Below are 27,996 nucleotides of genomic sequence, written 5' to 3'. Positions count from 1 at the left end.
AAATCATAATTTCATCAACTTACATGAGCAGGCTTCTCCGAAAAAGGCATCATTAGACTATATATCTGCTTCCACCATTGAGATACTGACAACCTTGGTTGTTGGCGATGTAAGCAAGTAGGTCACATCTATAGAAGTAAATGCCAGGCTGGATTCACCCTCAGAACCTCCCACTAGCAGGATACCGCCGCCACACTTACAACTGATTATAATGTAAGTAGAATACAATTTACTTATCAATAATCAGTTGTATGGACACTATGCTCTTTGACTCTGCAACAGCTGCCCTGTCCTTGACTCATTGGTTTGATTTCTTAGAACCTCTTTCCAAATGACATCCATGGGTACATTGTGTGTGTTATATGCCTATCAAAACATGTCTTTTAAAAGCTATATTAATCCAATGTTTAAAGACGATATATAATTTAGGATGTACATTATGTAGGATGGGATTGTTTTCATTTTAATTGTCACTCAACTGACTGTCATTTTGTTGCCAACCTGAAAATGAGTGAGTGAGTGAGTGAGTGAGTATGGTTTTACGATGTTTTAGCAATATTCCAGCAATATCACGGCGGGGGACACCAGAAATGGGCTTCACACATTGTACCCATGTCGGGAATCGAACCCGGGTCTTCGGCGTGACGAGCGAACGCTTTAACCACTAGGCTACCCGACCGCCCCTCCTGAAAATGAAGGATCGTGTGCCTGCTGACTATGGTAAACTTGAAAATATACCCAATCAAATTAAATAAAACAACATTTAAAACATAATCATCGTAACATATTTGAAGAATAGATATATATGAAGTCCAGATAATGAATTATTTTTTAAAAATTTCTGACAAAATATCTCTATTTATTTTTTAACACAGCCATTAATATTAACATACGAAAAAGGTAAAAACGCGTAGAAATCCAATGTAGTCCAAATCTAATTAATGGAACTCAATGCAAGTTTGCTCAAAGTTTTCTTAACAGCATCATTATGATATTGGCACATACCCTTAACTAAAACACATCACCCCCAACCTCTACATACACTGGACTAAAAGCAACCCCCACATTTACCCTCACCCCCAAGCTGCACATACACTGGACTAAAAGCACCCCCGACAATTTACCCTCACCCCCACGCTGCACATACACTGGACTAAAAGCAACCCCCACATTTACCCTCACCCCCACGCTGCAAATACACTGGTCTAAAAGCAACCCCCACATTTACCTTCACCCCCACGCTGCACATACACTGGACTAAAAGCACCCCCCACATTTCTACTGGAAGCAGACAGACCCAGATGGCCTCCAACTGCTGCTTCTCCTGGTACATCACACTGAAGAGGCCGTCACTAGACTTGCACAAGGCAATAATTATTAGTTTAAATCATAGGTTTTAGATTATGCAAATCTTAAGAACAAGTTGTCCCTATAAGAGACTGGAGTCCTTACTGTCCACATATCTAGACTTGCCTATTAGAAGGATAGAATTACCACACATCCATGGACTTTTCATGGCTAATGCCGTCACCTGCCTCACAGAGGCTGTCACAGAGAGGCCCCTCATACTCGTGGTGCTGTGTTCCGTTACATGTGACTGTTATGTTGTTTACAGAACATTATTTGCTCATTTGGGCCTGGTTATGCTGGAACACTGTATTAAACTGTTAGTGGATGTTTATTTGGACAAGATTAAGTCTGTCACTTGTCCAAGTCCACATAACTTGCCTGTATATGTTCTCGTAGTCATGGTCTTAACATGTTAACAGCCCATATGGTGAGGTGGAATGGGGTTTAGCGTTGCATTCTCGATTATTGCACTTACATAATGACGTGCATGCATGTGTGTGTGTGGCTGCTTGTATAAGTCAGTACTTTGTCCGATTTCATAGTGCTAGCCCACTGAGATACCATGCCATAGTTAAACAATTATACCCCATTCAGTATACTGACTCTGACCCAACCAGTTCTTGTTTTAGCCCCTTAATACCGAGCCTCGGGCAGGGTAACAACAAGTACCATGTTGGACGTCTTTTGGTATGACGCGGCCGGGGATCAAACCACCCATCCTCCTCTCTCCAGCGACACGCTCCATATGTTGACACTAAAATGACAAGTTGGGAACAGCCGACTCCAACAGCTTGGCACTAAAATGACAAGTTGGGAACAGCGACTCTAACAGCTTGACACTAAAATGACAAGTTGGGAACAGCTGACTCCAACAGCTTGACACTAAAATGACAAGTTGGGAACAGCCGACTCTAACAGCTTGACACTAAAATGACAAGTTGGGAACAGCTGACTCCAACAGCTTGACAATAAAATGACAAGTTGGGAACAGCCGACTCTAACAGCTTTGGTCCAGACAGGAGAGATATTTGACTAACATCTAGTCTCTGAAATAAAAAGGAGCCAAGAGACTCTCCTCATTTTCAGCCTGATACTGCAGTAATCTAGACTTGCCAAACATTACAGACTTGCATGAATTGTAGTGGATATATTTGCTTCAGGGTCTGAAGACACACAGACAGACAGACAGATATGTGTGTGACAGTTTGGAATCCTTTCCAAACCTCAAGGTGTTTATCTAAATAATTACCAAAAACATATCATGTTTATGTTCAGCAGGATGAAACAAGGCCGCCATTCCATCTTATTATCAAAACCAGGTGGAGTGGGAGTTTTAAAGTTTCTTTAAAAACTTTGTGTTGATCCAAGACGAAATGTGTTTCAATTTACCACCGTTACTCCCCCCATTTTTGTCACCAGATGGAGCCCTGCAGCAAAACCCCCTGGGGTGAGAACGTTCCCTGACGATCGTTACATTGTTAACATCACGGAACTGTTCTATACCAGTGCCAGTAAACAAACTAAACACCACCAGGTGAGCAATCTTGGCATTTTGTAGAGCATCTTGAGTTCCGTAATCCTCCAACATCGAGCATCTTTGTTGGCAGTCTCCTATGTTTATCACCGTTAAGTGGGTTATGTCATAACAAATGATATCATGGTTCTGACAGGGGAGATAACTGCTGATATTGTTAAATACATGCACATTGTGAAGCACTCGAATCTGTTTTTTAACAATCCAATCAGAATGTAATACAGCTGTTTTGTGTAAACATTTTTCGACCTGTTTGTTGTAAACAAAGTTTACCTGTTCCCATATTAACATTGAAAAAGCACGGACACACAGCTAGTACAAAAAATCTCCTTCACATAATTTATCCTTAAGTGAGAGTATAAAGGATATTTTACTGTTTTTAAAGAACGAAAAAAAGTAGATTGTTTCTTTTACACATTGATAAAATAAATCTGAAGAACCAAAACTTACATATTACTGAGACTTTGATTGTATTTAACTTTCAGGAAACTGAGTACTAGTATTGAGTATTAGGAAAGTCTGTTATGTGCTGGAAATGTTTAGGGAAGGGAGATAACTAGTTTTCCAACATTTCTCTATTTCTGTTTGTTTGTTTGTTTGTTTATTTGTTGTTTAGCGCCACGCTCAGGAATATTCCAGCTCTATGACAGCGGTCTGGACCCGACAATCCAGTGATTGACCTCACAAGCATCGATCCACACAAAATGGGTACTATGACATGCATCAACCAAGTCAGCAAGCCTGACCATCAGATCCTGTTAGTCGCCCCTTACGCCAAGCATAGTCAGCTCTTCCGACAAGTATGTGTTGCTGAAGCCAGTTCTACTACAGATCTGCAAGGATATCTCAATTTCGCCAATGCAAGGAACAGAACATGAGCACATTTTCTGTGTTACGACACCGGCCATAAGTGTTGCCCATTCTTCCAACATTCTGAAGTGACACCTGAATACCTTACAACACCCAGAGTGGTTCTCACTTTACTCAACCTTCAAAGTTTTTCACACAATGAACATGTCTGCCTAATCAGCCTCACCAGGTGTCGCCAACTGACAAGTTCTGCCCTACACAGGAACTACACAAGTTGTCTCCCCTCACCAGGTGGTGTGTGGGTGCATCTAGCGCACACGTATGGGAAACTGCCTATAGCTCGTTACTTAGGTTACCAGAAATGTTCAGAGCCAATCATTTCTTCAATTTCATGGAATGTTTTAGAAGTGAGGGTTGTGATGTGCTAATTTCAGAAACACCCCAGATATATACCAGCTTCTGATGATATCATTGTGTTAATTTGTACAAATCTGTCTTTTTACCAGTGTGTGTCGGTTTGACACGGCATGATAGGGGAACATAGTCGTCAGACACACATGGAGTGGGGTGGGCGTTCAGCAACAGTACTGAGTTTCTTCATCATGGGGGCGCATTGGCCAAGTTTTCTGAACAGCTCCGCAATTTGCTGTACAGAGTTGCGTCTCTTAGAGTGAGTGAGTTGGTTTTAACACCGGTTTTAACAGGATCCCAGTTATATCGTGGCGCGTAAGCTTAATGTTGGAGGAAAGCCCGAAGTGATGCATGTCTGAGACGTTTACCACTTCGGTGAAACCCACGAGCACGGGTATGGTGCTGACAAACCTAGAAACATAACTGGGGCGAACCGGGAAATGAACCCACAATCATAGGTTTCTGGTGTGCCCAAGGGATGCAACACTGCACAGCGAATCGCGGCGCCTTAGACAACTGGGCCACCCGTGCCATGTGTCTCTTAGAAGTGCCAGAAACCTATGTTAATGGGTTTCGAATTCCGGTTTGTCCGCACCATACCCATGACATTCTGCTTTTGTCCCAAATCAAACTGACACATCGTGATATAACAGACGTATTGTTCACAGCGGCATACCCAACTCACACATCCACTCGTAAATTCTTTAATAATTTCTCAGAAATAGAACAGTAATAGGCTTGTCTTTCTGCAGTAGTATGCACAATCGTAAAATATGCTGAAAATATTTAAGTTGGAAGGCAATAACAAATAATTCACAAACATGTCCATTCATTCCTGATTGTGTTTGAACATGTGGAGTGTTAACAGTTAAAGATGGTATTAGACCTTGTGCTAGGCTACTCCAGTCTCGTGATGAAAGACGGAGGGATCAGTCGTACCTTTTGACATGCTGGTAACCTTATTTGGAATATGTTTTGTTTTGTTTTCAAATAGGTATTCAATTTATTTTTGTTTTTCATCTTTTTTTTAAGTAATATGAGATATAGTTTACATTTTATTATAAAACAACACATTTCGTTCTTCTCCTTTTTTGTACATTATTATTTTCTTATATTCATTATATTATGTTTATTATTATTTTCTTATGTTTACTTTAATTCTATTTAGTTTAGTATACACTTTTAGATTGGATGAACATATTGACCTGGAATATCTATAAAAAAAATACTTGATTAAATCGCTCTCTTCCAATCATATTTTGGATAAAAGTCAAACTTTTTTACTTTTCCAAAGGAAAATGTTATCCAATCAAAATGCCTGATTCACCCGACTGCCTTCATGTTGTCTTCCTTCTGGCATAAAGTGTTCGCCTCGCCAGTTCCAGAATGTCTGCGTATTTAGTCTGATAGATACTGGCACTGAACCAATATTGTCCTTCACACCCTGGAATGCAACCGAGACTGGGCCAATCAGATGGCATGTCTAACAAGGTGAGATCCTGCTTCACGTACAACTTACCCCATTAATTAGATCATCACTACAAGCAGGAGACGAACATCTGACCAACATTTGTTTGGGATGTCTTTAAACACGGCAGGGCTGGAGAGTAATTGTGTTGGACATTTTGTACATGGGGATCCTGGAGAAAGCGGAACATCTGTTCTGTACAGTTAACATGCAAAGGGCAAAGAGACCTGAGAAATAACTTGATTTTGTACCAAAGTAGAACATCATTTTATAAAATTACATTCAAGTCATTACCAATATTGGTTTGCAACAATTCATCAAGGCAAATTCAAAGAGCAACCAGACCTTGGAGAAAGTTTTAACACATTAAAAATTAGAATATAGAGTATGATTTTATGACTCTTTTAATATTGATACTCCAGCCAACATATTTGGTGTTTTTCATCTCCATGTGTCCGAACAATAAGCTTAGTTGGAAAATCACTTTATTGGGATACTATCTAATTAAGCATACATTAATTACCAGATGTGATTAGTGGAGTGAAATTATTGGATCAATTCCATTATTCTGATTACAACTTGTCTCCCTGTAGTGTAATCTGACATAGCATCAGAATTTCAGAGCACCAGCAAAAAGATGGCGTTGAGGCCAGCATTAGACAGACAGGCAAAAACAGTTGGGGGGACTGGGTGGTACGGTCGTCTAAAGCGCAGCAATTCTCTTTGCAGAGCAGCATCCCTTGGCATGTCAGAAACCTATGATCATAAATTTTTTTATGCTGGTTCTCTCTGATTATGTTTCTAGGTTTGTAGGTTTGTCAGCACCATACCCGTGCTCATGGATTTCACCAAAGTGGCAAACGTCTGAGACCTGCATCACTTCGGGCAGCGAAAGTTTCCTCCCACATTAAGCTGCCATGCCATGATATAACTGGAATACTCTTCAAAGCGGTGTTAAAAACTCACTCACTCACTCTCTGGTGAAATATTATGTGAGCATTTCAGCTCCTTATCTATTTCTTTGTTCAGCTATTTTGAAATAATCAAAAGTTTCCAAAACCAATTTCAGTCCGGCAGAATTGAGTGACAAAGTTACAGAGAGGTCTGACCAATCAAAGTTGATCATTCTTAGCTGGTCAATCAGATATGCTGTACAGGTGAAAGTTCCAGTTAATATGGAATGTATTCATGTCTTGATAAAAGGAACAAACATGGTGTACACTTTCTAGAAAGGTCATCAGCATATCACATCGAGTTTGAATTCTCTGAAGCAGCAGCTACAACTGTGCTGTTCCTTGTCTACAGTGGCCCAGTCGTCTAAGGCGCCGCGATTCGCTGTGCAGAGTTGCGTCGCTTGGGCACGCCAGAAACCTATGATTGTGGGTTCGAATCCCGGTTCGCCCCGATTATGTTTCTAGGTTTGTCAGCACCATACCCGTGCTCGTGGGTTTCACCGAAGTGGTAAACGTCTGAGACCTGCATCACTTCGGGCTTTCCTCTCACATTAAGCTGACACGCCGTGATATAACTGGAATACTGTTAAAAGCGGCGTTAAACCCAACTCACTCACTCACCTGGTCTACAGGGCGGCCTCCTCGCAGGTGTGTTTATCTTACAGGATAATTGGTGCAGTCAGGCAACAGGTAACATACAGTCCTTTCATCTTTACCTTCTCCCCCACAGTCAGTTATAAATGTTCATCATTGCCCCAGGAGCTTCTGTTTGGTCAGCATAAAATAATACACACATTACAAAGATTCATATCATTGTCATATTGAAACTAGAGCCACTGTGTTAGGTCATACCAAATGGAACCCGTGAATATCCGGGTAGAGAATAGGTCTTCAGCAACCCATGCTTGCCATAAGAGGCGACTGACAGGATTGGGTGGTCAGGAACGGTGACTTGGTTGATGCATGTCATTGTAACCCAAATGTTCATGATGACAATCACTAGATTGTCTGTACAGACTCGATTATTTACAGACCGCCTTCATACAGCTGCAATATTGCTTTGTGCAGCGTTAAACAACAAACAAGAAACAAAGCCTGGCCCCCAGTTGAATATATTTAAAAACTTTGCTCATGCTATCACTCACTATTTTTTATCCACCATGACTCCACCCTAAAACAAAATATCCTCTCTCTCTGCAAAACATATGGAAACCAAGGTTATTTGCTATATCAGGATATATTAAACTCCTTTATCTGCAGAAAGTTCTTTGCTCACAGACATAAAGTATCCGTCAAACCATGACAGAATGGTCTGGAGCTGTTCTCAATGCACAAGTATAGGCAGGCACTGCTCAAGACTGGCCAGCTGGATGTTGTAGCTTACGCTGGAGGCAACTCCATTCACCCCAGCCCACCATGTAATTTCATTATTGAGAAAACACAACCTTTAGAAGTACCTGCCTCGACAGCGAGACTCTTGTGCATGTGATCAGCAGCCTAAGTCCCCTGCTTGGTTAGGGGGGAGTTTGTTCTGATGGTCCAGCACTGACATGGAGAGCCCTGTATCCGTCTGCTTGTAGCCAGGTGTATGTGCATTGCCTGTCTGACATCTGCATATTGGGAGTACATTTGTAGGGACTCACCAGTTATATACGTCTTATTTAGACTGGGGAGTTGGAGGAGCATCAAGACATTTCTCGCCAAAAGGTTATCATAATAAATGAATAAATGATAAATTATAATAATAAATGAGTAAGCATGCTGGGACAGAAATATGTTTTCTCTAAAACACAAGGAAGCCCAGTATGAGTGTCTGTGAGTTAATATCCAAGTTGAACTTTAAACCGGTTTATATTGCCTGCCCCCTTAGGTACCATGTCGCAGTTGATCATGAATTCCCCATTTAGAGATGGAAGCCGACCAGTTCTTGTTTTATCGCCTTCATGCTGAGCGCCAGGCAGGGTAACAACAAGTACCATCTTTTGGTATGTCATGACCCAGCTGGGGATCCAACAACCGACCATTTGGTCTACATGCAGACACTCTATCCACTAGACCACAGCAGCAGTCAAGATACTTCAGATTGATTTTGATACTTCAAAGAAGTCACTTCAACTCCGTAAATAAGCACGCCAACTCTGCAGCTTGAAACACACCAGGAGATGCAGACTGAAGATTAAATGCTGGGTTGTGGACGGCAGGCTTTGATCAGAATTCCAGGTTTACATTCGAGCAGCATAGGAAGGTATCTTCCTAACCACTAATGCAAGGTGATGCAAGGTCTCAACAGGAACATAGGAAGTGAAGTGATTTCAGGTTTAACATCGCATCCAAAATTATTGCACTTATATAGCGACGTGCATCTTCCCGAGGCAAGTGAGTTAACTGACCATAAAAATCCAGTTTCCACCCTTGCCGAACTAGGCTGGTATTATGGAGTTACATTTTGGCTGGACTAACAAGTCTTTGCATAGTCCAATCACAATCACGCACCGAAATCGAAATCTGGTTGTAAACTGTGATGCATTTTTCGGTCGATTGCAATATTTGCAAAGCATGTGCACCGCCAACTCATTGTCAACAGTTATTTTCCAAAACTTTTCATGTTTTTAATCAAGGTGCTCACATGATTTGATGCACTTCGCGATGTAAGACCCGTTTTATCACAATATAGATCTTGATTATCGATCAGATTGTCTTGACTTGAAACTGGACTTTTAAAGTAAGTTAACTCTCTAGCCTCGGGAAGATGGTGGGTGTGTGGCTGCTTGTACTAGTCCAGACTGATGCCAATTATATAGTGCTAGCCCACTGAGAAACCATTCCGCAGTTTAACATGAATACCCCACTCAGACTCACAATACCAACTCCAAGCTGACCAGTCCTTGTTTGAGCACCTGAATGCCAAGCACAAGGCAGGGTAACAACAAGTACCATTTTTTTTGTCCTTTGGCATGACATGGTCGGAGATCGAACCCCGATTCATTTAAATTTGCGAAAATGCTCCTACAGCATATTTTCTTCAAACAAGTGTTTCATTAAACTTTTCCATCACTTCATTCTGTAGATATTAAGAGAAATACCAACAGCTGACTAAAGACGACTTAATTCTGACATGGAACATTTCAGATAAATTGCTGGACCAGAGAAACACTCGGGAGATAGCCAGACACAAAGAGAGCATTGTCACACCCCAGAAACAGCCGGGAGCAACACACACTGATCAACAACAGCTGGTTGTAACAACAAAAGCATGTCAACCTCCATAAAAAAATAAATGTAAAAACATTTGTTTGTTTATTGTATGCACGACACATCCTAGACATTTATAAACAGGCAGAAATAGTGTAACACATAGATATTTTCAAACAATATATGCAAAACATGGACGGGGTATAATGAGATTCTTCCAAAGCCTTGAATACCTGTCAGTTATTTCACACAAAGGAAAAAATGTGAGAGAAATTAAAAGAACAGATTACAGTTTTGCAATCAGAATCCAAATTCCAAACTGTGCAGTGTGCTACAGGCCACACAAAATTTTCTGTAAGCTAATGATGAAACATGACTCGAGGTTTGGTTGAAACTGTGAAACTGTGAGCAAAGAAAGTGTCTGCTCCCTTAACTCCTGAACCATCAAAATGCAAGAAATACCGAAAAGAATTAAAAAACATCGCGATACCTCATGCCTCAAAAGAAGTTAAAGAACACCCGATTCACGCCATATCAAATTAAATATAGTTATATGAAAGAACTGGGTGTTCCTTAACTGCTTTTGAGGCATCACATATTAACTATAGTAATTTGAAAGAACCAGGTGTTCTTTCACTTCTTTTGAGTTGTATACCTTCGTCTATAGTTTAAATACATGGCCTAATAATAATTGTGTTGCCATGATCCTTCCTGTCATAATTAATTGTCGGTGAGGAAGAGGGTTCAGTCGTAATGCAAGGAGCCCAATATTTATGATTTTGTAAATAATATATCAGGAGAAAAAAAACCAGAAAAGAATGCTGATAACAGTGCCTGAGTCATGGACGTCACCAACAATTCGGACCATGCTACCTGACAGTTGCCGAAATCAATTCATTAGTGTTCAATCATCTAAATTTCATGACCTAAAAGAGGACTGTTTCTGTAGGACTGTGAACAACTAGAGTAGTCTTCTACACAAAGTCAAAGTGAGTGAGTGAGTGAGTTTGGTTTAACGCCGCTTTTAACAGTTTTCCAGTTATATCATGGCGTGTCAGCTTAATGTGGGAGGAAAGCCCGAAGTGATGCAGGTCTCAGACGTTTACCACTTCGGTGAAACCCACGAGCACGGGTATGGTGCTGACAAACCTAGAAACATAATCGGGGTTAACCAGGATTCAAACCCACAATCATAGGTTTCTGGCGTGTCCAAGGGATGCAACTCTGCACAGCAAATCGTGGCGCCTGAGACGACTGGGCCACCCGTGCCCCCCACAAAGTCAAAGGCCATCATGCAACATGTGGTCTGATCACTTCTTGAACAGCAGCAGAGAAGTGGGCATGATCGGTTCTCAGGCAAGCTATGATTTCATAAAATGGCATGAGTGACCTAGCAATGATCCCAGATGCTATCTCTTGATATGCATGTTTGTTGTCTTACACCTCTTTCAGATGTAATCCAGCTATATCACAGTGGCCTGTCAATATTTAAGTTTGGGACAGGCAAGCCATTGACTGAAAGAATGGAGATTGCCGCTCCCTATCAGGATACAATGACATTTAACTAGCCAAGTCACGCAGTCTGACAACCCAATCATATCTAATCACGTGGAATAACTGACTCCTGTGGTTATACGGGTAGTGGAATAACTGATCCCTGTGGTTATACGGGTAGTGGAATAACTGACTCCTGTGACAATACAGGAAGTGGACTAACTGACCCCTGTGGTTATACGGGTAGTGGAATAACTGACCCCTGTGACAATACAGGAAGTGGACTAACTGACCCCTGTGGTTATAGGGGTAGTGGAATAACTGACCCCTGTGGTTATACGGGTAGTGGAATAACTGACTCCTGTGACAATACAGGAAGTGGACTAACTGACCCCTGTGGTTATACGGGTAGTGGAATAACTGACCCCTGTGACAATACAGGAAGTGGACTAACTGACCCCTGTGGTTATAGGGGTAGTGGAATAACTGACCCCTGTGGTTATACGGGTAGTGGAATAACTGACTCCTGTGACAATACAGGAAGTGGACTAACTGACCCCTGTGGTTATACGGGTAGTGGAATAACTGACTCCTGTGACAATATGGGTAGTGGAATAACTGACCCCTGTGGTTATACTGGTAGTGGAATAACTGACACCAAGTAACTAGCCAAGTCACGCAGCCTGACAACCCAATCATATCTAATCACGTGGCACGGACACCAATAGCGTGCTGGCCACTCAGTCTAGCCTGGGTCTCTATGGGGTCTGAATACATGGAACTGCAGCAGAACAAGATGGGGGAAGGCATGGATCACAGACATAGACCCATCAAGGCTGATATGGGGAGTGAAATAACTGACTCCTGTGACAATACGGGTAGTGGAATAACTGACTCCTGTGACAATACAGGAAGTGGAATAACTGACTCCTGTGGTTATACAGGAAGTGGAATAACTGACTCCTGTGACACTACAGGAAGTGGAATAACTGACCCCTGTGGTTATACAGGAAGTGGAATAACTGACTCCTGTGACACTACAGGAAGTGGAATAACTGACCCCTGTGGTTATACAGGAAGTGGAATAACTGACTCCTGTGACACTACAGGAAGTGGAATAACTGACTAATGTGGTTATACAGGAAGTGGAATAACTGACTCCTGTGACACTACAGGAAGTGGAATAACTGACCCCTGTGGTTATACAGGAAGTGGAATAACTGACTCCTGTGACACTACAGGAAGTGGAATAACTGACCCCTGTGGTTATACAGGAAGTGGAATAACTGACTCCTGTGACACTACAGGAAGTGGAATAACTGACCCCTGTGGTTATACGGGTAGTGGAATAACTGACCATATGTCAAAATTCACCCCCACCCCCCCTCCAGCAAATGCAACAAGTACAGAAAACCCCACAGGTGCTTGAAACACCCAGAAATAGGGAAATCACCTGTCCCCATCCCACTCAAAGCACACATAACCAAATGCCAATCAAGAAGTTAGGAAAACCCCACAACTTCTGGAAAACTAGAAAAATGTACCTCCGAGCGGAGAAACCTTCAGCTTGATGGAAACCCAATACCTGAGTACTGACATCAGTAGAGTGGGAAGTGAGCAAACAGGGACACCGTCACACACACAGGAAAGACCATAGGCGGACCCAGTAGGGGTGTGACTGTCCAGGAGGTCCAGACCCCCTCCCCCTTTTGAAAACCAAATGTGGTATTGATTCTGATATGCTGGATCTGCCCTTGGAGACAACACATAGGAAGTATATAAACTGTTACGGTGTTAGAGCCCTGGCACCTCATGCTCAGGGAGATGCACCCTCAGCAGTCCTATCTGAAAGTATCACACTTCCAGGCCGGCTACACACCAGGCTGGGCCGCCAGTGAAAGATACGCCACACCTGAACATACCCCTCCTCTCCTTTCACTCACAGATACATATAATCAGCTGTAAAACCTGAAAATCCACAAATGATCTGCATGACAAACTCACCCCCTTGGACATACTGCAGGATCAGGCCTTGGGGATAAGAAGAACAGGCTGAAAATTCTCTGTGTTATGACAGGTGTGTGACAGAGCTCAACCGATGACCCTCTGAAACCCCCTTCACTGTAACCCTTCAGTGATCCCAAAGTATCTGGTGGAACCACTATCTTATCTATCAGTTCGTCACAACTTGCATCTGCAGGTGCCCCCTATTAAGAACCTACTGGTATTATCTACAGGCTACCCCTCTCATTAGCTTATTGGTTTGTTATCATGGGTGACCTGCTATCTGGGTTGAGTTGACTGGACGGTTGTTTACGATGTTATCGTGGGTGACCTGTTATCTGGGTTGAGTTGACTGGATGGTTGTTTACGATGTTATCGTGGGTGACCTGTGATCTAGGTTGAGTTGAATGGACGGTTGTTTACGATGTTATCGTGGGTGACCTGTTATCTGGGTTGAGTTGACTGGATGGTTGTTTACGATGTTATCGTGGGTGACCTGTGATCTGGGTTGAGTTGAATGGACGGTTGTTTACGATGTTATCGTGGGTGACCTGTTATCTGGGTTGAGTTGACTGGATGGTTGTTTACGATGTTATCGTGGGTGACCTGTGATCTGGGTTGAGTTGACCGGACGGTTGTTTCAATGTTATCGTGGGTGACCTGCTATCTGGGTTGAGTTGACCGGATGGTTGTTTAAATGTTATCATGGGTGACCTGCTATCTGGGTTGAGTTGACTGGACGGTTGTTTCAATGTTATCGTTGGTGACCTGTTATCTGGGTTGAGTTGACCGGATGGTTGTTTCAATGTTATCGTGGGTGACCTGTTATCTGGGTTGAGCTGACCGGATGGTTGTTTACGATGTTATCATGGGTGACCTGCTATCTGGGTTGAGCTGACCGGTGGTTGTTTCAATGTTATCATGGGTGACCTGTTATCTTTGTTGAGTTGACTGGATGGTTGTTTCAATGTTATCATGGGTGACCTGTCATCTTGGTTGAGTTGACCGGATGGTTGTTTCAATGTTATCATGAGTGACCTGTTATCTGGGTTGAGTTGACCGGTGGTTGTTTCAATGTTATCGTGGGTGACCTGTTATCTGGGTTGAGTTGACCGGATGGTTGTTTCAATGTTATCGTGGGTGACCTGTTATCTGGGTTGAGTTGCCCGGATGGTTGTTTACGATGTTATCGTGGGTGACCTGTTATCTGGGTTGAGTTGACCGGATGGTCGTTGACTATTTAAGGGCCGACCTGCTTCATGAGGTCCCTGATTGTGAGGTGCAGATTGTTGCACATGTGGTGGTGGTGATAGTTGCACATGTGGTGGTGCAGATTGTTGCACATGTGGTGGTGCAGATTGTTGCACATGTGGTGGTGGTGATAGTTGCACATGTGGTGGTGCTTTGGTGCAAACCTAACTTTTTCCATACCCATTTGTAGAGCAGGTAAATTATTCTAATAAGGATTACCTGAAATACAGATCTCACTACTTCATAAAGTATAAGTGAAAAATATAAAAAAATGTTTCACTTCTTGCTGTTTTTGCTGAATTAATCTCAAACGTTCCTCTTTGCATCTATTCATCCAAGAAAAGTTTTGTGGTTTTTGCTTCTCATACATATCAGTAGTGACAGAGATATCAAGCAGGGCTTGGAGTATGGCCAGAAAACACTGGAACCACTGGGTACCCCACCACATCTTGTGTGTTTTAAGTTTACGACTGACTCAACATCTCATTCTTCACTCTCTTTAAAGGTTATTATTGTTCATGAAATGAAAACCAACTTATGTCTGCATAGCATTATTAGAAACCCCTTAAGAATATGCCAAAATATTTGTTCTCTTCCTTTGATGTATGTTTGGTGTATGTATGTTTGGTGTATGAGATGTCTCTTTCAAAGCTGGCTAGCCCCACCCCTTCTATCGACTCCTCACAGCTAGCCCCACCCCCTTCCACTGACACTTCACAAGCTAGCCCCACCCCTTCCAATGACTCCTCACAGCTAGCCCCACCCCCTTCCACTGACACTTCACAAGCTAGCCCCACCCCTTCCAATGACTCCTCACAGCTAGCCCTACCCCTTCTGTCTCCTCACAGCTAGCCCTACCCCCTTCCACCGACACCACACAAGCTAGCCCCACCCCTTCCAATGACTCCCCAAAAGCTAGCCCCATCCCTTCCATCGACTCCCCAAAAGCTAGCCACACCCCTTCAACCGACACCTCACAAGCTAGCCCCATCCCTTCCATCAACTCCCCAAAAGCTAGCCACACCCCTTCAACCGACACCTCACAAGCTAGCCCCACCCCTTCCAATGACTCCCCAAAAGCTAGCCCCACCCCCTCCATCGACTCCCCAAAAGCTAGCCCCACCCCTTCAACCGACACCTCACAAGCTAGCCCCACCCCTTCCATCGACTCCCTAAAAGCTAGCCCGACCCCTTCCATCAACTCCCCAAAAGCTAGCCCCACCCCTTCCATCGACTCCCCAAAAGTTAGCCCCACCCCTTCCATCAACACCTCACAAGCTAGCCTCCACCCCTTCCATCGACTCCCCAAAATCTAGCCCCACCCCTTCCATCAACTCCCCAAAAGCTAGCCCCACCACCTTCTGTCTCCTCACAGCTAGCCCTACCCCCTTCCACTGACACCTCACAAGCTAGCCCCACCCCTTCCAATGACTCCCCAAAAGCTAGCCCCACCCCTTCCATCGACTCCCTAAAAGCTAGCCCGACCCCTTCCATCAACTCCCCAAAAGCTAGCCCCACCCCTTCCATCGACTCCCCAAAAGTTAGCCCCACCCCTTCCACCGACACCTCACAAGCTAGCCCCACCCCTTCCACCGACACATCGGTAGCTAGCCTCCACCCCTTCCATCGACTCCCCAAAATCTAGCCCCACCCCTTCCATCAACTCCCCAAAAGCTAGCCCCACCACCTTCTGTCTCCTCACAGCTAGCCCTACCCCCTTCCACTGACACCTCACAAGCTAGCCCCACCCCTTCCAATGACTCCCCAAAAGCTAGCCCCACCCCTTCCATCGACTCCCTAAAAGCTAGCCCGACCCCTTCCATCAACTCCCCAAAAGCTAGCCCCACCCCTTCCATCGACTCCCCAAAAGTTAGCCCCACCCCTTCCATCAACACCTCACAAGCTAGCCTCCACCCCTTCCATCGACTCCCCAAAATCTAGCCCCACCCCTTCCATCAACTCCCCAAAAGCTAGCCCCACCACCTTCTGTCTCCTCACAGCTAGCCCTACCCCCTTCCACTGACACCTCACAAGCTAGCCCCACCCCTTCCAATGACTCCCCAAAAGCTAGCCCCACCCCTTCCATCGACTCCCCAAAAGCTAGCCCCACCCCCTTCTGTCTCCTCACAGCTAGCCCTACCCCCTTCCACCGACACCACACAAGCTAGCCCCACCCCTTCCAATGACTCCCCAAAAGCTAGCCCCACCCCTTCCACCGACACCTCACAAGCTAGCCCCACCCCTTCCATCGACTCCCGAAAAGCTAGCCCCACCCCTTCCACCGACACCTCGCAAGCTAGTCTCCACCCCTTCCATCGACTCCCCAAAATCTAGCCCCACCCCTTCCATCGACTCCCCAAAAGCTAGCCCCACCCCCTTCCATCGACTCCCAAAAAGCTAGCCCCACCCCCTTCCATCGACTCCCCAAAAGTTAGCCACACCCCTTCCACTGACTCCCCAAAAGCTAGCCGCACCCCTTCTGTCTCCCCACAGCTAGCCCCACCCATTCCAACGACTACCTACAAGCTAGCCCTAGCCCTACCCACAAGCTAGCCCCACCCCCATCCGTCTCATCACAGCTAGCCCCACCTCCTACCACTGACTACTCACAAGCTAGCCCCACCCCCATCCGTCTCATCACAGCTAGCCCCACCCCTTCCGTCTCATCACAGCTAGCCCCACCTCCTACCACCGACTTCCCACAAGCTAGCCCCACAGACTCCCCACAAGCTAGCCCCAGCCCTCTTCCACTGACTCATTCACCTGTACAGGATATACTCGGCCTGACCACCTGTGTACCTGTCATGAATACCAGCAGGTGCCCCTCATTCACACCCATCACAATCCACAAGGACATAACCCATACATAATGCAGGACATGGACGACGCTACAGGTGTTCTTTATTCTTCAGATTACCATAGTAGACAACTTATTGATATGTGAGAATGTAACTGGAAGGCTGTGAGACTTCTACCTGAAACCTCAAAGTATTCAAGCATTCCAACATCCACTTAAAGTCTGCATGAGAGACAGGGAAACAAAAACACTGAGTTCTCATCAGAAACCTATACAGTCTTGGTTCTGATCAGAGGCCATCTAAACCTATATAGTCTTGGTTCTGATCAGGGACATTTTGAACCTATATAGTCTTGGTTCTGATCAAAGACAGTTTAAACCTATATAGTTTGAGTGGTTCTCAGAGATCATTCACCTACATGTATATAGTCTTGGTTTTCATCCAATGATTTTTAAATATTGCCAGGCAGCCTGTTAATGTTTTAAAGCATGAAAGAGTGTAACCTTAGCATTTATGGTGTTTAATGTTAATAAATCAAATTGAGTCCAGCATCAAAGTATTTTACTGATGGAGCAACACCCTTCAGACAAGTATTTATCTTTTTAGGCTCATTGTGAAAGAATGTTGGTGTTATCTTTTCAACTGTTGCCCGGTGATCTGTACCTAATAATAATTAAAACTCAGTTAGATCACCCCACACCCACACCCTCTAGTGGCAGTCCTCCTGTCCTCATTAAAGGGAGACAATCTTTCATGCTCTGATACTCATCTCCAGTTGAGATCCTGAGGCTGTATAATTGAGACATTGCTGAGGTCACAAAATTTTACAGTGTTTCTTTTATCACTTGAATGAAGCTTGCTAGGACTGTCAAAACACCAGATCCCAGCCTATGTAAGATCAACATTGGTCCTGTTGCATCCTGTCACCTTCACCCCACCCCTTGACTTACAGTCCAAGGCTACATGCTCTGATCCACACGTTTGTGTAGAAGGCTTATACCCCTCAATGGCCTCCTGTAGACCTACACAATGTCAGGCACTGCAGGTCCGCACAAACGCAAGCCATTACAAAAAGTCTCCTTCAGGACAAACTTTCCACTTCAGTAAAAATGAAAGACTGTTGTTCCACAAACAATAACATTTTCAAATTTTCAAATAATTCTATCAAGGTTAGCTGACTTAGTCAGGTTCACAATAAAACTATTGATGAAAACATGAAAGTTGAATGAGGGAGCAAGGAATTATTTGCATGGCTGAAGTCAACGAAGAAAAGAATCCCCATTTCTGTATCATCCCCATATAACATTAAATATTAACTCACTCACTCACTCACTCACTCACTCACTCACTCACTACAATACATTTATGTTTGTCATAAGAGGCGACTAACGGATTTGGGTTGTCAGGCTTGCTGACTTGGTTGATGCATGTCCAATTGCATGGATCGAGGTTCATGATGTCAATCACTGGATTGTCTGGTCCAGACTTGATATTTACAGACTGCCGTCATACAACTGGAATATTCACTCACTATAAAATATTCTTTGTAACAAAATGAAGGAAATTGGAGAAAGGGTTAATGGGGTTCAATGACAGTTTCAGGAACATGATGGGGATAACAGGGAAGGGGTTAATCCTCCTCTGTACCTGGGTGCGGAGTAGAAAACAGGTCGTCACCTTGTCAGTCAGGATAGCTACAAATTCCTCAGCAAAAGAGCTTGTACAGCAAATGCATTAAAAATAGGCATACATGAGAAATAAGTATTTGTTCTACTTATAAAAGAACTGTTTCTTTAGTGTTTGAGCATAAACATGTCATAACTGACAGCTCTGTGTTTATCTAGCACGTCTTGCTGTTATGGCATCATTCGGGGGGGGGGGGGGAAACCACGTGAAGATCCAGGTTAGTATAGGCCTTCAACAAGCCATGCTTGCCAGGAAAGTGTTTGACTAACGGGATCGGTTGGTCAGGCTCGCTGACTTGGTTGATGCTTGTCATTGTATCCCAATTGCGTGGATTGATGCTCATGATGTCAATCACTGAGGTGTCTGTCCCAGACTCGACTATTTACAGACCGTCGTCATATAGCTAAGTGCGGCGTTTAACAACAACAAATACAATCAAACAAACATTCGGAGAAAAAACAAACGATGACATGTTTCTGCTCCTGCAACCAGTGTATCACCTGAAAACCTTCGGCAGTTTACATTCCCAGTCTGCGACTTTAGCCACAAGTCCGAAGCCCAAGTCTAGTAAAACTCTGTTCGGTCTAGTAAGATCAGCTGATAAAATACCATGAGAAAACACTAAAATGTGCCAGACATAATGCCAAGAGTCACATTCCGGCTAGCAGACTCAAAAGCTTTTTTTGGCACGATTGTTTTCCTTCACACTCTGAGCTCTGCAAAGAAGCTATATCCGGTAGGATGAGATGGTCATGTGACGGTTAACCTTCTATTTCCCCAGGGAGCTGAGAATGAAACTCTGATCACACTGATCCACTGATCAGCATATACGTAGCACGTTGAGCTGTAGGGGTGTAGTTAACACATTATTAATATGCCCATCACTTTAATCATTATTATCATTAGCTATAACATCAAATCAAGCAGCAACCTCAATATGTTTCTTTTGTAAGAAACAAAAGACATAAAAATTTAATAATCAAAATCAACATAAACCGGAATATTTTATTTTTAAAAAGCCTTGTAAAGATTTGAGAGGCGCAAGTTGGCCTATTTCAGCCTATATTCAGGTAGGAAGGTCTCCATACATATATTTTATTTTATTTGACACAGATGCAGAGTAGCAGCAGAGCATGAAGAGCCATTTCTTCTCCGACATATGAAACACATCAGGTAGGAGTGACCTCAGTCTGAACCTCCTGTTTCCAGGACGGGGAATCTTGTGGACGACCACTTGAACCCCTTTCATAAATAATGTACGACTTGCCAGTCTGGTCAAGTAAATTCAGCCAAGTGTTTAGGCCACACAATAATAAATAAATTGCAAGTGATTCCATGGCATGTTTATGTTTCCATAAACCGATGGAATATTAGGCCATGCCCACTAACAGACTACTGTTTCCTGATTGGCTCATAATAGAATGGCTACCGTGAAGATCCGGGATAAAATGCGTCTTCAGCAACCCATGCTTGCCATAAAAGGCGACTATGCTTGTCGTAAGAGGCGACTAATGGGATCGGGTGGTCAGACTCGCTGACTTGGTTGATGCATGTCATCGATCTCAAATGCTCATGACATGAATCACTGGATTGTCTGGTCCAGACTCAATTATTTACAGCCCATCATCATATAGCTGGAATATTGCCGAGTGCGGCATTAAACAACAAACGAACGAACGATAATAGAAAGGGGAGGGCTCGTGTTGTATTATTGCTTTGAAAGATGTCACTGATTTCATACTTTTGTCTACAGCATGGACCTATTTTGTTATTATTGTTCACATATTTATTCATACAATTTGACTTCAATATGTTTTTGTGTTTATGGAGTTATAAACGTAAAGACCGATGTGCACATTTTGCGTAAATCCAGTTTGCTAAGCAGATTTACACAGTATGCGCACCGTTTTTTTAATGACAAAAAATAAATGTTTAAATAGAAACCATACTCATCATCTGTATTATCATGAATGCTTGGGAAATAAAAATAAACATTTGACCTACCTACTCACTGTTTTTTATAAGTTATAAAACAAGACTTTTTAATATGGTATTAAATCTGAAAGTCTCACCCAGGAAGCCCAAATGACTGGACACAAAGCTCCTGCTAGACTTGCTCCAAGGCTGTACTGAATAGTGAGTCCATTGGTGTATAGTAACTCTATCCTTACAATAGGCAAGTCTAGATAAGTGTTCAGTCTAAGGACGCCAGACACCTTATTTTTATTATTTATATAATCAAGAAATTATAATTAAGACTAATAATTATTGCCTTAGAGACTTGTGCAAGTCTACACTCTGAAGCAGGTTCTCCAGTTGATTCCAGACAAGGAGAGACCATCAATTGTATGCCCATCTGTTCGTGAATACACTAACTCTGACATTCTTCCAGTGCCAAGTACTAGTTCCACAAATGTCCTTATGATAAGATCATAATTTGCAGGATTTGAGAGTTTTAACTTCCCCCATTTAGAAATTCCATTGCTTTGATTCTATCATCCATGACAGTAATTTATAAGAGCCTGCCTCTGAAACCTTTTCACTCAAAATAATAAATAAATATAATATGCTGCACTTTTGGAAGAACAAATTAAAATACATTAATAAATTTATAGTAGTCTAAATTTAGGTCCATCACTGACTTCTTCCATCATAACAACTTTTGAAGTTCTGTATTGTACTTAATCATTTATCTTTTAGAACAATAACATTTGCACAAAACCAGAATCTAGACTAAGTATGTCAGTGAAGAAACCAATGTTGTCCTAGCTCCAGTGATGGTGTCCGGGTTAGAATAGGTCCCCAGCAACCTATGCTGAGTGTAGGGATTCCAAGTCAGAATATAGATCCACAGCAACCTATGCTGGTTGTAGAGAGTCCAGGTTAGAATAAGTCCCCAGCAACCTATGCTGGTTGTAGAGAGTCCAGGTTAGAATAAGTCCCCAGCAACCTATGCTGGTTGTAGGGATTCCGGAATAGAATAGGTCCCCAGCAACCTATGCTTGTTGTAGAGATTCCGGGTTAGAATAGGTCCCCAGCAACCTTTGCTGGTTGTAGGTATCTGGGTTAGAATAGGTCCCCAGCAACCTATGCTGGTTGTAGAGATTCCGGGTTAGAATAGGTCCCCAGCAACCTTTGCTGGTTGTGGGTATCTGGGTTAGAATAGGTCCCCAGCAACCTATGCTGGTCATGGGTATCTGGGTTAGAATAGGTCCCCAGCAACCTATGCTGGTCATGGGTATCTGGGTTAGAACAGGTCCCCAGCAACCCATGCTGGTCTTGGGTATCTGGGATTGAATAGGTCCCAAGCAACCTATGCTGGTCTTGGGGATTCTAGGTTAAAATAGGTCCCCAAGCAACGTATGGTGGTCGCAAGTGGCTTCATGTGACTAGACCCGGTGAGTTGGTTCATGGTTTTTTCATCAACTGCGACAGCATGGGATGTTGCTCATATCAATCATTGGATTATCTGGTCCAGATTAGATTACTTACAGACCACTGTCATACAGCTGTAATATTGATGAGTGTGTTAAACAACAAACAAACCCAAACAAAACAAGAAAATACAAAACGGAATTTCTTTCAGTACATCTGACCTCGGAGTCAGTCCTACAGCTCAGGGGAATCGCTGCCAGACCTACAGGCCCCCCCAATAATGGCTGTTGCAGAGGAGGGACCCTGGTGAGGGAGAGGTGATCATGGCCGTCCAGTCACAACATCACCATGTGGTCTACGTCCACGATAAACACCTGTACATGCCCCAAACACAGGAACACACTACGAGCATCTGCCACACTCACGGCACTCATTTTGAAGAAGCTTTTGGAGCCAATGGAATGTTTTATATATTCTACTCTTGTTGAAATTCAGTTGAGTGAGTGAGTGAATATTGTTTTATATATATACTGCATCATCAATCTTGCAGATATTCATATTCAGGGCACTGTTTATAGACTTCTCTCGTGTCCTATTAACTGGGTTTGGTGATGGACTAAGTTATCGGTTACACTCTATTCTCATTTGCATATGTTGTTCTACACAGTAAATGGCAGTGGAGCTAAGTTGCATAATTATGAAGAATCAGTGACATTCTCGTCTAAGGCGAGAAGACACATTTATAGCTGACATTTCATGCTGCCTTTCTAGGATTGCCTTCCTGTGATGACATGGCTGGGTGTAAAGGGTGCTTCTGGCCCCTTTGTCAGGCGATGAAGGGGCAAAGAAGCCCTGAAAAAACATCGTTACAAGGAATAATGAGAAGTTGTATCAATAAAAAAAGTGTCATACATTTATGTCCTTCCAACCCCTAAATGCATATGAAAGACTTTAAAGGGCTGACCTTAAAAAAAATAAACATAAAAAATTCAACAATAACACTGAAAATAAAATAGCTCTTAGCTGCCTGCTTCTCCCACCAGACACCCAACAATAAATATAAATAAATTAATAAATAAATTGTCAGGTGGTCATTCTGTATTTCCTGAAGAAAATGTGCTGTGGCAATTACAAAAAATAAGACAGAAAAATGTATGTCTTGAAGCAATGACTAAAAGAAACAAAATCCCCCTCTCCCACTCCCCCAGAAAGTCCCATCCTTAACAATAAACAATTCCTTTCAGTCGTAAATCAGATTAGTACCCAAACTAAGCATGTCTTACAGTTTATAAAATATTTATTTTAAAAATATTATCATAATAATGCATGTAGCACTGATTCCGGTTAATGATTTTCTTCAAATGTCAAGACACAAATATACAGAAGGGAAATCCCACACCCAATGATATGACTCCAGGATTGTTTAATGCCCTGGGTCACTGTGACCTGCATGAAAGGTCATTCCGACCTCAGGTCAATTCAAATAATCAAATGATAATACAATGGCACCCGTTATCATTTCTGATGAAATACTGATTTAAGAACAACTGTTTCTTTACTTGTAAACTGATATTTCAGCCACAGATAATTTATCAAATCCTTATTACTCTTAAAAATTTAGATAACCAAAAGATATCAAATTGATGACTTATGCAACTGTATGTGTTTTAAGCCACACCTTGATTCATGAAATTCAAGGCAAGGATTTAGGATGATGTGCATTCAACCAAGTTGTAAAAAAAGGGTACCAAGTAGGAGTGAGTGAGTATGATTTTACGCCACCTTTAGCTATATTCCAGCAATATCCCGGCTTGGGACACCAGAAATTGAACCAATGTGGGATTCGAACCCAGGTATTCGGCATGACGAGCAAACGTTTTAACCACTAGACTACCCCATGGCACCAAGTTGGATGTTGTAGCACTTTCCATAGTACTCTGTGTGTGTGTGTGTGTGTGTGTGTGTGTGTGTGTGTGTGTGTGTGTGTGTGTGTGTGTGTGTGTGTGTGTGTGTGTGTGTGTGTGTGTGTGTGTGTGTGTGTGTGTGTGTGTGTGTGAGTGTGCAGGTGTGTGCCTCATTGCGTGTATGTGTGCCTGACAATATAGATTGTTAAACAAATAAGTTTGTGTGTTTCAGTGTACACTGTCTTTTATGCAGTCTGTTAAACTGTTAAACCCTGTTCACGAGTATGGGCGTGTCCCCAGTGAGATCATCCTGATTAGCAGCATTCCAAGACATTCTGGACAGAACCCTCCAGGAAGCTAGGTCTGTCTGGACACAAGTGGTAAAGACTGTACATTAATTATAAATCAGTTATTTTAAATTTCAGGTTTGATGAAACTCCAGCCCTTCCTCCCCCATCAACCAGACCCATCAACTGTTGAAATGTCACCCCCAAAAACAGACAGGTGAAGGGTTATTTCTAACACCAAAGTGAACACCTCTCACTTCCTACAGCAGCTTCAACTTTCACACTGTGGCATTTGAAAATAAGATGAAAGAATCGGAGAATTTGAGGCATGATTGTCTGCCAGATGACGTTCACTGTCCCCCTACAATATACATACACCAACATCGCTTTGTTTCCTCGTCTAAAAACAACATCTGGCCAAACCTACTGGTCCACCAAGACAACATGGAGAATACACAGGTTTGGGGCTGCACTTGGGATATGTTGAGGTCCAAACATGTTTAATTACCATACAGATTGTGGTCTGTACAATGCATATGTATACATGTTAGGGGCTGCACTGGTGTTATGTTGAGGTCAGAAAATGTATAAGGTAACACACAGTCCTGACTGTACATTGCATATGTATACATGGTGGGGGCTGCACTGGTGTTAGGGTGTGGTGGGAATATGTATAATTTATCACACAAGTTTGTAACAGTAGTCTGAACATGTATACAGAGGGTAGTGGGCAGTCCCAAGTCGTGTTTGTTGGCAAAGAAATGTCAAACACCAAGTATAAGGCTTGTTATGGAGAAAATAGGGAAAATACGTACAAGAATTTGTAGACACAAAAAGAAATGTGTTTGTATACATATTGAAGGCAGATGGAATTCTAAAATGTAAATTAAAGCAGATCTCACATTAACTCGAGCACTTACTCAGCAATCACCTGATGAAGGAGCAAGAAGTAGCTCTGAAACGTTGTGACAAAGAATAAAAGAAGTAACTATCCATAAAAAGTCATGTATTCAAGCAGAGACCATATACCGGTATATGGTCTCTGATTCAAGGTTAAATAAGGATTGATATTATTTTAGTTAAATCAGAATGAATACATGATGTGGTGAGGTGATCACTACACACATGTCATGAATGTATTCAGTGTATGTCTATATAATTTTATGATGTAATTCAATACAGGATATTGACCCAAACATATTGACCATATATCACATGAACAGGTCACATTCCACAAGCCATCCTTCCCATGACACAGACACACATACATCCAGTGAATTTCTTGTCAAATTGAGTTGGCCCTTTTCAAAACCATCCCAAATTTGTGGAATTAAATCCTTTAATATTACAGTATCCAGGGGACAGATTGTGCTGATGAAGATACTCAGAAAGATGTTGAGGACCGACCATGTCCACCACCTGACAGTACCGGAATCACGATGGATGCCATGTTCCGGGGAAACTAATCTTGTCTCCAAGAACGCTTGGAATGATTCCAATCTTCCTCAGAGCCTATTTCCCCCGAATACTTGCAGTTTACCTGGATGTAACAAGCAGGAGCCAACATGGCTGCCAGCTCGGTAAATCCAGGGGAATTTTAATTACAGTTACGTCATAGCGTCTATCATGCAACATGATCAATATGCCCCCCGCATCAAAGGAAAGCTAAAAAGGGTCAAGGATTCCATGCTATTTGAGGAATAATTAGAGAATAGAAGAATAGATGGGTTACCATTCTGCTGCAACAAGCGTGAATCTGTGTCGCAATTGGAAATCTGGCCACGCGACTATACTGTGGAGTAAAGCTGCTGTAAGACAGAGGTCAGACCGCCTGAGTCACACGTGTGTGCGACATCAATTATGTATTGATGTTTTCATCACTGAAGACGCTACCTTAGTCAGGGACGGTCAGATGGCTGTCAGCTTCCTTTGTTGTCCTCAATGGGGAGGAGATTAAAATGTTTCTTAGTTTAAAATAATTGATTATATTTGAGATGTGTCTGGTTCAGTGAATAGGATGATAGGGGAATATTGATTGTTACTCTCTTGCTGACACAGCAGGTATGAAGTCAGGGTGATTACGATGATGACAACTGATGATAAATAATGTGGTGATGATGGTGATGAGGATGATGATAATTGCAGTGACAATGATGATTATGATGATAATGATGATGATGACAACTGATTATTGATAATGTTGATGATGATGGTGATGATAATGGTGGTGATGGTGGTAGTGATGATGATAATGGTGGTGATGGTGATGATTGATAATATGATGATAATGGCGATGGTGGTGACAACTGATTATTGATATTGTTGATGATGATGGTGATGATGATAATGTCATGCTTGTGGGGATGATGGGTGTGGTGATGGTGATGATAATGATAATATCCACACTTGTACAGTTATTGATGCAGAAGGGTGTGATAATTATGATAATGAGGATGATGAATCAAAACCATTTGGTAAAGCAATCATTTGTTTTGTTATAACGAAGCTGAAACATTCCATTTGGAAAAGATATATCACGTGTACAACGTTAAACAAGTTTGAAATGCCAAGTCTGCACTAACTGATGAGTTAGAAAAAAAAGTGATAGGTGGAATGCTAGTTCCTCTCCAAGTTGGCAAGCAGATGCAACATACTTTAACAGACTAATAATGCCTGCACTCCTGCAGGAAATAACACCTATATCATACACTGACAGAGAGGAGATATCTAGCCAAGGCAACAATGTTGCACAGATAGCCTCCCAATAGCTGCACAGTTTAACCATGGATTGTTTTACTATGTCAGGTAATCAATATGTGTGTAGTGTAGTGTAGTGTAGTGTAGTGTAGTGTAGTGTAGTGTAGTGTAGTGTAGTGTGTAGTGTGTAGTGTAGTGTAGTGTAGTGTAGTGTGTGTAGTGTAGTGTAGTGTAGTGTGTGTAGTGTAGTGTAGTGTAGTGTAGTGTGTGTAGTGTAGTGTAGTGTAGTGTGTGTAGTGTAGTGTGTGTAGTGTGGTGTGGTGTGGTGTGGTGTGGTGTGGTGTGGTGTGGTGTGGTGTGTGTAGTGTAGTGTAGTGTAGTGTAGTGTAGTGTAGTGTAGTGTAGTGTAGTGTAGTGTAGTGTAGTGTAGTGTAGTGTAGTGTAGTGTAATCAGAATGCTACAATGTACACTGACACATGGCGACCCACATGCTCCATCAGGCATGGCCACAGTCCTGTACGATTTCAGTTACAGGAATATCGATAGATCACAGAGTGTGAATTGAGTGAAATGTTGGAAGGATGTGGCTATGTTACCACTTGTCTGAACTGAATTGTGGATTGGTTGGATGAACTCCTGGTGTCCATGCTGACATTGCGATAGTGTTTTTGATGGGCGATGTTCTTGTGCAATACAACAGACCTATCTGAAGAGAGACTACTCACCATTGCCCAATTCCAGCCTTGGTCAAGATGTGGTTTCATGTGAAAAATTGACACAT

At 42.7% G+C, this 27,996-nt stretch overlaps 1 protein-coding gene and 1 long non-coding RNA gene across 7 annotated transcripts in view; one reads left to right on the top strand and one right to left on the bottom strand.

Moving 5' to 3' along the window:
* LOC124143163 (dihydropyrimidinase-like) overlaps positions 1 to 27,996 on the bottom strand; it is a 163,719-nt gene that overhangs the window by 106,834 nt on the left and 28,889 nt on the right. Inside the window, exon 1 of one of the 6 annotated variants that reach the window (XM_046512024.2) lies at positions 26,250 to 26,337. The exons of 3 other annotated variants lie outside the window; for them this stretch is intronic. In XM_046512024.2, coding sequence (XP_046367980.1) covers positions 26,250 to 26,252 — 3 coding nt within the window. In that variant the 5' untranslated portion in view covers positions 26,253 to 26,337. Of the gene's footprint in view, positions 1 to 23; positions 146 to 13,216; positions 13,244 to 26,249; positions 26,338 to 27,996 lie in introns of those variants that run through there. 2 more of the 6 variants (XM_046512022.2, XM_046512020.2) reach the window with 2 other exon arrangements.
* LOC124143173 lies at positions 76 to 3,556 on the top strand. Its single transcript, XR_006862257.2, has 3 exons — positions 76 to 213; positions 2,770 to 2,884; positions 3,501 to 3,556. It is a non-coding gene; the product is annotated as an uncharacterized LOC124143173 (long non-coding RNA).

Source organism: Haliotis rufescens, unplaced genomic scaffold, assembly GCF_023055435.1.
Source record: "Haliotis rufescens isolate VD_foot unplaced genomic scaffold, xgHalRufe1.0.p SCAF_6, whole genome shotgun sequence".
Lineage (NCBI taxonomy): Eukaryota > Metazoa > Mollusca > Gastropoda > Lepetellida > Haliotidae > Haliotis > Haliotis rufescens.
Note: the sequence above shows the minus strand (reverse complement) of the source record. Positions and strands in the feature narration are given on the sequence as shown.